Below are 12,748 nucleotides of genomic sequence, written 5' to 3'. Positions count from 1 at the left end.
TCTGTAGGACATAGGTCTACTGTATTTTGACTGGTATGCCTTAAAAACAGCGCTGGTTGTGGAGTAGAAAATAAAGATGCCGAAAACGAACACGTGACACGTATGTTATTCCCTTTGCTGAATAAAATTAACTCACACAGTCAAGTTTGGACACACCTACTCATTCAAGAGTTTTATTTTTATTTTTACTATTTTCTACATTGTAGAATAATAGTGAAGACATCAAAAACTATGAAATAACACATATGGAATCATGTAGTAAGTTTTAAACGAATCTAAATATATTTTAGATTATTCAAAGTAGCCACCCTTGGTCCTGATGACAGCTCACACATAATATACATTTAAACTGACACTACACACCCACTTACACACTGCTGCTACTCTGGTTATCTCATATCCTGTTGCCTAGTCACCTTACCTCCATCCTTCCCACTATACATATCTACCTCCATCACTCCAGTATCCCTGTCACCTAACCCCTCTATATATCTACCTCCATCACTCCAGTATCCCTGTCCCCTTCCCCCTATACATATCTACCTCCATCACTCCAGTATCCCTGTCTCCTTCCCCCTATACATATCTACCTCCATCACTCCAGTATCCCTGTACATTGTTAATATAGTACTGGAGCTGACCCTGGAACTGTCCCTGTATATAGCTACTGACCCTGTATATAGCTACTGACCCTGGAACTGTCCCTGTATATAGCTACTGACCCTGTATATAGCTACTGACCCTGGAACTGTCCCTGTATATAGCTACTGACCCTGTATATAGCTACTGACCCTGTATATAGCTACTGACCCTGGAACTGTCCCTGTATATAGCTACTGACCCTGAATTTAACTACTGACCCTGTATATAGCCACTGACCCTGTATATAGCCACTGACCCTGTATATAACTACTGACCCTGTATATAGCCACTGACCCTGTATATAGCCACTGACCCTGTATATAGCCACTGACCCTGTATATAGCCACTGACCCTGTATATAGCCACTGACCCTGTATATAGCCACTGACCCTGTATATAGCCACTGACCCTGTATATAGTTACTGACCCTGTATATAGCCACTGACCCTGTATATAGCCACTGACCCTGTATATAGCTACTGACCCTGTATATAGCTACTGACCCTGTATATAGCTACTGACCCTGTATATAGTTACTGACCCTGTATATAGTTACTGACCCTGTATATAGCTACTGACCCTGTATATAGCTACTGACCCTGTATATAGCTACTGACCCTATATATAGTTACTGACCCTGTATATAGTTACTGACCCTGTATATAGCAACTGACCCTGTATACAGCTTCTCACTTTCTTGTGTTTATCTTTCTTATATTTCCTCGTGTATTTTTGTTCTACCTTGTTATTTTTAGTGCTACAATGATATTGATTAATACATTGTTGGATATGGAGTTGGCAAGAAAGTCATTTCACTGTACCTGTGCACTTGACATTAATACTTCAGACTTAATCCACCTGCGATTCAACTGTAATCTGACCAGTTTAACACCCCTTAATACAACTGTAATCTGACCAGTTTAACACCCCTTAAAACAACTGCAATCCGACCAGTTTAAACACCCCACAAATCTGTAATCCAACCAGTTTAAAACACCCCACAAATCTGTAATCCAACCAGTTTAAACACTCCATAATCTGTAATCCAACCAGTTTAAAACACCCCACAAATCTGTAATCCAACCAGTTTAAACACTCCATAATCTGTAATCCAACCAGTTTAAACACTCCATAATCTGTAATCCAACCAGTTTAACACCCCATAATCTCCCTGGAACCTAACTAGTGAATGAGGTTGAAGCCAGGGATATTTAAGGGGAGCAATTAGAAGTTGTTTATAAAACAGAGGATTAACTCTGGCCGCATGAGCAATTCATAGACCCCAGCAGAAGAGGGAGAATAAGAAGGGGATGGAGGAGAGGAAGAAGAGGGGAGAGGGATTCGTCTCTACTAACCACTGCATATTTCTACTTATTTGACCTGGCAAGTAAGTCTCCGTCTTCAACCAAACAGAACATTATGCTTTCATTATAATCCAGTTGTTGATCTGGGGGTTAGTGTTTCAGGCTCCCTGGGTTGATGCTGCTAGTTCTGTTGCTCACCAATCTCCATCTGCTTCCTAAATGACCGCTGCTAGTTCTGTTGCTCACCGTTCTCCATCTGCGTCCTAAATGACCGCTGCTAGTTCTGTTGCTCACCGTTCTCCATCTTGTGCCTTAAATGACCGCTGCTAGTTCTGTTGCTCACCGTTCTCCATCTGCTTCCTAAATGACCGCTGCTAGTTCTGTTGCTCACCGTTCTCCATCTGCGTCCTAAATGACCGCTGCTAGTTCTGTTGCTCACCGTTCTCCATCTTGTGCCTTAAATGACCGCTGCTAGTTCTGTTGCTCACCGTTCTCCATCTGCTTCCTAAATGACCGCTGCTAGTTCTGTTGCTCACCGTTCTCCATCTGCTTCCTAAATGACCGCTGCTAGTTCTGTTGCTCACCGTTCTCCATCTGCTTCCTAAATGACTGCTGCTAGTTCTGTTGCTCACCGTTCTCCATCTGCTTCCTAAATGACCGCTGCTAGTTCTGTTGCTCACCGTTCTCCATCTGCTTCCTAAATGACCGCTGCTAGTTCTGTTGCTCACCGTTCTCCATCTACTTCCTAAATGACTGCTGCTAGTTCTGTTGCTCACCGTTCTCCATCTGCGTCCTAAATGACCGCTGCTAGTTCTGTTGCTCACCGTTCTCCGTCTGCGTCCTAAATGACCGCTGCTAGTTCTGTTGCTCACCGTTCTCCTTCTGTGTCCTAAAAGGTACCCTATTCTCTATATAGTGCACTGTTTTTGACCAGGACCAATAGGGCTCTATATATGGAATAACTTGCCATTCACACTCAGCCCTTCTGACCTACTTGTAACAGAGACTAAGACTTTCCTTGAGGGAGACAGGAGGGGGTGAAACAACAACATCCTGTCTAGTTTATCCCTTTCTGTTCTGGAGGGGGAGGTGACGAGGAAGAGAGAGGGGTAGAAAGAACGGTGTAGACTTTACTGTGAAAAACTTGCCTACGATGCAGAGATTAAAAGAACAATACAAAATGTAATAGTAACACAAGAGGAATAAATAAAACCACAGGAATGGAGCTATATACAGGAAGTACCAGATCAATGTGCAGAGCTACATACAGGAAGTACCAGATCAATGTGCAGAGCTATAAGCTATTTGAGGTAGATATGTACATGAAGGCAGGGTAAAGTGACTAGACATCAGGATAGATAATAATAAGGTATTTGAGGTAGATATGTACATGAAGGCAGGGTAAAGTGACTTGGCATCAGGATAGATAATAATAAGGTATTTGAGGTAGATATGTACATGAAGGCAGGGTAAAGTGACTAGTCATCAGCATAGATAATAATAAGGTATTTGAGGTAGATATGTACATGAAGGCAGGGTAAAGTGACTAGGCATCAGGATAGATAATAATAAGGTATTTGAGGTAGATATGTACATGAAGGCAGGGTAAAGTGACTTGGCATCAGGATAGATAATAATAAGGTATTTGAGGTAGATATGTACATGAAGGCAGGGTAAAGTGACTAGGCATCAGGATAGATAATAATAAGGTATTTGAGGTAGATATGTACATGAAGGCAGGGTAAAGTGACTAGGCATCAGGATAGATAATAATAAGGTATTTGAGGTAGATATGTACATGAAGGCAGGGTAAAGTGACTTGGCATCAGGATAGATGATAATCAGAGTAAAACAAAGAACAGAGTAGCAGCAGCATATGGTGAGTGAAAGTGTCTGTGTTGTGTCATTATGCATGTTATGAGTGTGCATAGTGATGAGTCAGGAGAGAGAGAAAGAAAGAGCGTGCAAGAGAGAGAGAGAACGAGAGAGCCAAAGCGAGAGGGGGGGGGGGGGGGGGGGGGGGGGGGAGATCAAAGAGAAGCAGAGAGAGACGGAGGAAGTTGACATAAGACAGGTGCTAAAAGTCGAGGAGGGAGAGAAGTTATCAGGTCTCAGACTGCAGACAGAAACCTCACGTCACTAACACACATGGTAGCCAGAGGACCAGACTTCCTTGAAGTATTTTTTTGTTTTGTTGCTCATGATAAAAACTCTTCGCTCTTCAGTCAATCTGTTATATTTCTCTCTGTACCAGATGGCTTCACTTTATATAAACCAGCTGGACTCATACTGGGACAACTCAGGATACCCAAGTGTCTGGGGAGGTCACAAGTACAGTACCGGTGACATCTCTCGGTAAGGTTCGTGGTATAGTCAAAACAGTTTCACGAGATCATCTATGGGAAGAGATTATGTAGCTAGATTAGAGAATCCAGACTGGTCCTCACTTGTCGACACTTGGAAGCAGAGAAACCTTGTAACAGTTGCTTCTTCCTAAAAAGAGCCGAGTGGTTGGCATTTGTTGAGTATCTTTGCTGCATTTAATTGCCAGCCATTCAATTCAAGTGACTGTAGTTCTGATTGGAGCTGCATATCTACACAAGTAGTTAGAACATGACAATCAACATGTAGAGAGGTAGAGGAGTAGAGATACCTTTTCCGCAGGATGATGTGGAACTCTGAGCTTCGTAAGCTGGTGACTGATACGTACGGTAACTCAAACTCCTGCAGCTTCCTCACAACTGGAGAGAGAATGAGAGAGAGAGAGACAGACAGACAGATGAGGACAGTCCATCTGGACAGAACCCAGCAGGGTCCATCTGGACAGAACACAGCAGGGTCCATCTGGACAGAACCACCGCTAACTGTTATAGGCCTATTTCTATTGCGACCTGTTTATCAAAAGTGTTGGAAAAACTTGTCCATAATCAACTGACTGGCTTTCTTGATGTCTATAGTATTCTCTCTGATATGCAATCTGGTTTCCTCTCTGATTATGGATGTTTCACTGCAACCTTAAAAGGCCCTCAATGATGTCACCATTCCCCTTGATTCTAAGTAATGTTGTTCTGCTATTTTTATTGACTTGGCCAAAGCTTTTGATACAGTAGACCATTCCATTCTTGTGGGACGGCTAAGGAGTAATGGTGTCTCTGACGGGTCTTTGGCCTGGTTTGCTAACTACCCCTCTCAAAGAGTGCAGTGTATAAAGTCAGAACATTTGCTGTCTCAGCCACTGCCTGTCACCATGGGAGTACCCCAAGGCTCGATCCTAGGCCCCACGTGCTGGCACCTCCCCGGATTTTGTGTTTAATGCTCTACAACGAAGCTTTCATAGTGTTCAACAAGCTTTATCTACCCTTAACTTCTTTGATATAGGGGGCGCTCTTTTAATTTTTGGATAAAAAAACGTTCCCGTTTTAAGCGCGATATTTTGTCACGACTATGCATATAACTGACAGCTTTGGAAAGAAAACACTCTGACGTTTCCAAATCTGCAAAGATATTGTCTGTGAGTGCCACAGAACTGATGCTACAGGCGAAACCAAGATGAAATTTCAAACAGGAAGTACCCCCAGATTTTGAAGGCGCTGTGTTTCAATGAGTCCTTATGTGGCTGTGTATGGGTCACAAATGAGCTTAGACTTTGTCGTTTCCCCATAGTGTCGACAGCATTGTGACGTATTTGTAGGCATATCATTGGAAGATTGACCATTTTACACTACATATACCAGGTGGCCGCTTGGTGTCCTCTGTCGCAATTATTGCGTAATCTCCAGCTGCATGTATTTTTCTGTTTGCTTCTGAGGAGAAACCCAACTGCCACAAATGATTTATCATCGAATAGATATGTGAAAACACCTTGAGGATTGATTCTAAACAACATTTGCCATGTTTCTGTCGATATTATGGAGTTAATCTGGAAAAAAGTTTGGCGTTGTAATGACTGAATTTTCTGGTTTTTTTCTTAGCCAAACGTGATGAACAAAACGGAGCGATTTCTCCTAACACAAATAATATTTTGGGAAAAAATTAACATTTGCTATCTAACTGAGAGTCTCCTCATTGAAAACATCTGAAGTTCTTCAAAGGTAAGTTATTTTATTGAATGCTTTTCTTGTTTTTGTGAAATGTTGCCTGCTGAATGCTAACGCTAAATGCTACGCTAGGCTATCAATACTCTTACACAAATGCTTGTGTAGCTATGGTTGAAAAGCATATTTTGAAAATCTGAGATGACAGTGTTGTTAACAAAAGGCTAAGCTTGTGAGTCAATATATTTCTTTCATTTGCGATTTTCATGAATAGTTAACGTTGCGTTATGGTAATGAGCTTGAGGCTATGATTACGCTCCCGGATACGGGTTTGCGCGACGCTAGAGGTTAACCCTGTTCTTAACACCTCCAAAACAAAGGTCATGTGGTTTGGTAAGAAGAATGCCCCTCTCCCCACAGGTGTGATTACTACCTCTGAGGGTTTAGAGCTTGAGGTAGGCACCTCATACAAGTACTTGTGAGTATGGCTAGATGGTACACTGTCCTTCTCTCAGCACATATCAAAGCTGCAGGCTAAGGTTAAATCTAGACTTGGTTTCCTCTATCATAATCGCTCCTCTTTCACCCCAGCTGCCAAACTAACCCTGATTCAGATGACCATCCTGCTAGATTACGGAGACGTAATTTATAGATCGGCAGGTAAAGGGTGCTCTCGAGCAGCTAGAGCTGCAACAAACACTCAAAACTGGACAGTTTTATCTCCATCTCTTCATTCAAAGACTCAAATCATGGACACTGACAGTTGTGGTTGCTTTGTGTGATGTATTGTTGTCTCTACCGTCTTGCCCTTTGTGCTGTGTTGTCATGTGTTTCTCCCATGTTGTGTTGTCTTTGGTCTCTCTTTATGTAGTGTTGTGGTGTCTCTTGAAGTGCGTTTGTCCTACTTTTTATTTCATCCCCCGCATGAGGCCTTCTGGTAGGCCGTCATTGTAAATAAGAAATTGTTCTTAACTGACTTGCCTAGCTCAATAAAAGGTTAAATAAAATACAATAAAATAATATCCCAGAAATGTTCCATTCGCACAAAAAGCTTAATTCTCTCAAATTTTGTGCACACATTTGTTTTGCATCCCTGTTAGTGATAATTTCTCATTTGCCAAGATAATCCATCCACCTGACAGGTGTGACATGTCAAGAAGCTGATTAAACAGCATGATCATTACACAGGTGCACCTTGTGCTGGAGACAATAAAAGGTCACTCTAAAATGTGCAGTTTTGTCACAACACAATGCCACAGATGTCTCAAGTTTTGCGGGAGCTTGCAATTGGCAAGCTGACTGCAGGAATGTCCACCAAGGCGGTTGCCAGAGAATTTAATGTTAATTTCTCCTCCAACATCAGTTTAGAGAATTTGGCAACTGAGAGACCGTCCAACTGGCCTCACAACTGCAGACCATGTGTATCGCTTTGTGCGCGAGCGGTTTGCTGATAACATTGTGAACAGAGTGCCCCGCGGTGGGGTTATGGTATGGGCAGGTATAAGCTACGGACAACAAACACAATTGCATTTTATCAATGGCAATTTGAATGCACAGAGATACCGTGACGAGATCCTGAGGCCTATTGTCGTGCCATTCATCCACCGCCATCACCTCATGTTTCAGTATGATAATGCAAAGACCCATGTTGCAAGGATCTGTACACAATTACTGGAAGTTCTTCAATGGCCTGTATACTCACCAGACATGTCACCCATTGAGCATGTTTGGGATGCTCTGGATCGACAGCATGTTGCAGTTCCCACCAATATCCAGCAACTTCACACAGCCATTGAAGAGGAGTGGGACAACATTCCACAAGCCACAATCAACAGACTGATCAACTCTATGTGAAGGAGATGTGTCGTTCTGCTTGAGGTAAATGGTGGTCACACCAGATACTGACTGGTTTTCTGACCCACAACTCCTACCTTTTTATGACGATATCTATGACCAACAGATATATATATATATCTGTATTCCCAGTCATGTGAAATCCATAGATTAGGGCCATTTAACTGATTTCCTTATATGAACTTTAACTCAGTAAAATGAGTTGAAATTGTTGCATGTTGCATTTATACTTCTGTCCAACATAGATCGACAGACAAAGTTATATCTTACAGAGGTTCAATCTAGTTCATAGGGGAACTTCAGTTGACTCCTGAATTGTTGCCTCATTATTTTAGCTAGCCTACAGGAGGAAAACATGCTAACTACACACACAGACCGTCACTCCTCCTCCAAGGAGTTTTAGTATGCTGGGCAGTATGCACACCACACCCTTCCAAGCCTCACTCTCAATGTTGGCTCATTCATGAATTAAAATACCAAATCAAAATCTAAAAACCTGTTAAAAACGTCTTTACAGAAAGATGACAGTGATCTCATTGCTATCTCACTCACTCTGTTATGAAGGTAATTCGTTTTAGTCTAACGTCACAAATGGCACCCTATACCTTACGTAGTACACACCTTTTGACCAGGGCCCATTGTGCATTTTATGGAATAGTGAGCCCTTTGGAACACACTTCTTGTGATTAGCTAATATTTTTGCAACAATTCAAATATTTTGCACCGATATTTTGCAGTCAGCTCCTCAATTAATTTCCTAGTGGGAGATTTAGGAACCAAATAAGCAAAAACAAAAGTTAAAATGAAGGCATGAAAATGTTATTGTATAATTCCTTTTCTACTTCCTTTCCATTTATGATTTAAGTCACATAATAGTTGTATTGTTTCACATCAGGTGTCCCTCCGCTCTGCTGTGCGTTTCCAGGGAAAGAACCTGAGTAAGTCTGATAAGATGTCTGTAGGTACATCTAGTCACCAACCTACAGTATATGGGCAACCATACGAAGACGTTTTCTGACCGGGTCTTTCCTGTTACTGACACATTTTCCATAAAGTGGAGTGAAAAGGAGACACTAGAGCAAGAGCCCGTCAACAACAGGAGACACTAGAGAGACCGCCGTCAACAACAGGAGACACTAGAGCAAGAGCCCGTCAACAACAGGAGACACTAGAGAGACCGCTGTCAACAACAGGAGACACTAGAGAGACCGCCGTCAACAACAGGAGACACTAGAGAGACCGCCGTCAACAACAGGAGACACTAGAGAGACCGCCGTCAACAACAGGAGACACTAGAGTGACCGCCGTCAACAACAGGAGACACTAGAGAGACCGCCGTCAACAACAGGAGACACTAGAGAGACCGCCGTCAACAACAGGAGACACTAGAGAGACCGCCGTCAACAACAGGAGACACTAGAGAGACCGCCGTCAACAACAGGAGACACTAGAGAGACCGCCGTCAACAACAGGAGACACTAGAGAGACCGCCAACAACAGGAGACACTAGAGAGCGAGAGACCGCCAACAACAGGAGACACTAGAGACTGTCAACAACAGGAGACACTAGAGAGACCGTCAACAACCAGAGACACTGAGACCTCCTGTCTCAGCCTCCAGTATTTATGCTGCAGTAGTTTATGTGTCGGGGGGCTAGGGTCCGTTTGTTAAATCTGGAGTACTTCTCCTGTCCTATTCCGTGTCCTGTGTGAATTTAAGTGTGCTCTCTCTAATTCTCTCTTTCTCTCTCTCTGAGGAGGAGCTGAACCCTAGGACCATGCCCCAGGACTACCTGACATGATGACTCCTTGCTGTCCCCAGTCCACCTGGCCATGCTGCTGCTCCAGTTTCAACTGTTCTGCCTTATTATTATTGGACCATGCTGGTCATTTATGAACATTTGAACATCTTGGCCATGTTCTGTTATAATCTCCACTCGGCACAGCCAGAAGAGGACTGGCCACCCCACATAGCCTGGTTCCTCTCTAGGTTTCTTCCTAGGTTTTGGCCTTTCTAGGGAGTTTTTCCTAGCCACCGTGCTTCTACACCTGCATTGCTTGCTGTTTGGGGTTTTAGGCTGGGTTTCTGTACAGCACTTTGAGATATCAGCTGATGTACGAAGGGCTATATAAATAAATTTGATTTGATTTTGATTTGACTAGAGAGCGTCATCAACAGGAGACACTAGAGAGACCATCATCAACAGGAGACACGAGAGAGACCGCCATCAACAGGAGACACGAGAGAGACCGCCATCAACAGGAGACACTAGAGAGCGAGAGACCGCCATCAACAGGAGACTAGAGACCGTCAACAACAGGAGACACTAGAGAGCGAGAGACCGCCATCAACAGGAGACTAGAGACCGTCAACAACAGGAGACACTAGAGAGCGAGAGACCGTCATCAACAGGAGACACTAGGGAGACCGTCAACAACAGGAGACACTAGAGAGCGAGAGACCGTCATCAACAGGAGACACTAGGGAGACCGTCAACAACAGGAGACACTAGAGAGACTGTCATCAACAGGAGACACTAGAGGCCGTCAACAACAGGAGACACTAGAGAGACCGTCAACAACAGGAGACACTAGAGAGATCGTCAACAACAGGAGACACTAGAGAGATCGTCAACAACAGGAGACACTAGAGAGATCGTCAACAACAGGAGACACTAGAGAGACCGTCAACAACAGGAGACACTAGAGAGCGAGAGACAGTCATCAACAGGAGATACTAGAGAGACCGTCAACAACAGGAGACACTAGAGAGACCATCATCAACAGGAGACACTAGAGAGCGAGAGACCGCCAACAACAGGAGACACTAGAGAGACCGTCATCAATAGGAGTTATTGGTTCTCTCTCATGTCTGTCACAAAACATCCCCCTAGCCAGCTAGAACAATTCTGTGGTAATCACAAGTTACCACTGCCACAAAGTCACGTCTGGCTAAACCCTACCTATATTTCTACAATTTCTCTTCTTAAAATCTGTGTGTAGACCCTAAACTTGAATGAAGACCAATAAGTTCATTTTTGTTTTCATGACTTTTACAATAGACAATTATTTTCACTTTGTGGCTGTGGTGACTAGTGACATCTCAAATGGCACCCTATTCCCTATTTAGTGCACTACTTTTGACCAGGGCCCATAGGGTAGTGTGAGTATGTAGGGGATATACACTGAGTGTACAAAACATTAAGAACACCTGCTCATTCCATGACATCGTCTGACCAGGTGAAAGCTATGATCCCTTATTGATGTCACTTGTTAAATCCACTTCAAGTCAGTGTAGATGAAGGGGAGGAGACGGGTTAAAGAAGGATTTTTAAGCCTCAAGACAAGTGAGACATGGATTGTGTTTGTGTGCCATTCAGAAGGTGAATGAGTAAGACAAAATATTTAAGTGCCTTTGAACGGGGTATAGTAGTAGGTGCCAGCTGCACCGGTTTGTGTCAAGAACTGCAACGCTGCTGGGTTTTTTCACGCTCAAGAATGCCAGGTCAGCCAACATCTTTTAGATCGCTGGCTAGACTAACTAACCCATCTAAACCTGTTGTAATCCTGTTTGAATTACTGACAGAGGGGCCGCCATTCATTTTGTTAGTCACTCTCACTCAGATATCATATTCAAAACTGCAAACATTTCTCTCCTATAGGAAACCGTGTAGAACTACAGGAAATGAACTGTAAAACTGCAAACATTTCTCTCCTATAGGAAACCGTGTAGAACTACAGGAAATTAACTGTAAAACTGCAAACATTTATCTCCTATAGGAAACCGTGTAGAACTACAGGAAATGAACTGTAAAACTGCAAACATTTATCTCCTATAGGAAACCGTGTAGAACTACAGGAAATGAACTGTAAAACTGCAAACATTTCTCTCCTATAGGAAACTGTGTAGAACTACAGGAAATTAACTGTAAAACTGCAAACATTTCTCTCCTATAGGAAACTGTGTAGAACTACAGGAAATGAACTGTAAAACTGCAAACATTTCTCTCCTATAGGAAACTGTGTAGAACTACAGGAAATGAACTGTAAAACTGCAAACATTTCTCTCCTATAGGAAACTGTGTAGAACTACAGGAAATGAACTGTAAAACTGCAAGACAATATAAGTAGAATTGCATGATATTTGTTATTAAAAAAAATTATAAAAAATAAAAATGTTTTTATAACATTTTGTTTTTACACTTCTATCACATCGTCGTGGCGCAAAATAGTAGACAGCGTCATCTTGATATGTCTGTAACAGTTCAACATTCACCTTCTGCTACCATTTCTGTCAAGCCGTCCACACATACAGTTTGACACATACGTTTGATAAATCCTAAATGTACGCACCGCCCACACAGAACGCACTGCGGCTGCCTCCGCAACGCAATGCTGCAAGGCAAACGCAGCGTTTTCCATTGGAAATGAATGTAATTCTGGTGTGATCGAAGCGTTAGGGTCCCCAAAAAGGCCACGGCCGGCTCTGACTGCATGTGTGGGTACGAAGACCCACAAACCACTGCAGCCCCTCATTATGAATTCAGAATGTTGTTGTGGCCCCCACTCCATCCCTGGTATAGGATATAGAGCCATTTGGTATTTCATTCAGATACCACTGCATTTCATTCAGATACCACTGCATTTCATTCAGATACCACTGCATTTCATTCAGATACCACTGTATTCCAGTCCTCTGAACGGTTAGCGGAGGGTTAAAGTTTAATGCTTACACGTTAATCCCCCGTCCACTCCTTCTCGAACCAGGAAGAGACTGAAATAACCAACCAGCTCATCAGGAAGGTCCAGTTTTGACGCAACAGCCTGCGAATCAGAAAACAGACAGGAAGATCATCTCTGGTTCATCTCTTTTTTTGTGTGTTAGATATGAAAACACAACTCGTCCAAAACATAC

At 42.9% G+C, this 12,748-nt stretch overlaps 1 protein-coding gene across 1 annotated transcript in view; it reads right to left on the bottom strand.

Annotated features, from left to right (window-relative positions):
- Positions 1-12,748, bottom strand: part of LOC139407431 (sorting nexin-17) — a 73,961-nt gene that overhangs the window by 27,878 nt on the left and 33,335 nt on the right. The window contains exons 6-7 of the mRNA XM_071151216.1: positions 12,567-12,657; positions 4,600-4,687 (exon numbers count right to left, since the gene is read on the bottom strand). Coding sequence (XP_071007317.1) covers positions 4,600-4,687; positions 12,567-12,657 — 179 coding nt within the window. The remainder of the gene's footprint in view (positions 1-4,599; positions 4,688-12,566; positions 12,658-12,748) is intronic.

This window comes from Oncorhynchus clarkii, chromosome 4 (genome assembly GCF_045791955.1).
Source record: "Oncorhynchus clarkii lewisi isolate Uvic-CL-2024 chromosome 4, UVic_Ocla_1.0, whole genome shotgun sequence".
Taxonomy (NCBI): domain Eukaryota; kingdom Metazoa; phylum Chordata; class Actinopteri; order Salmoniformes; family Salmonidae; genus Oncorhynchus; species Oncorhynchus clarkii.
Note: the sequence above shows the minus strand (reverse complement) of the source record. Positions and strands in the feature narration are given on the sequence as shown.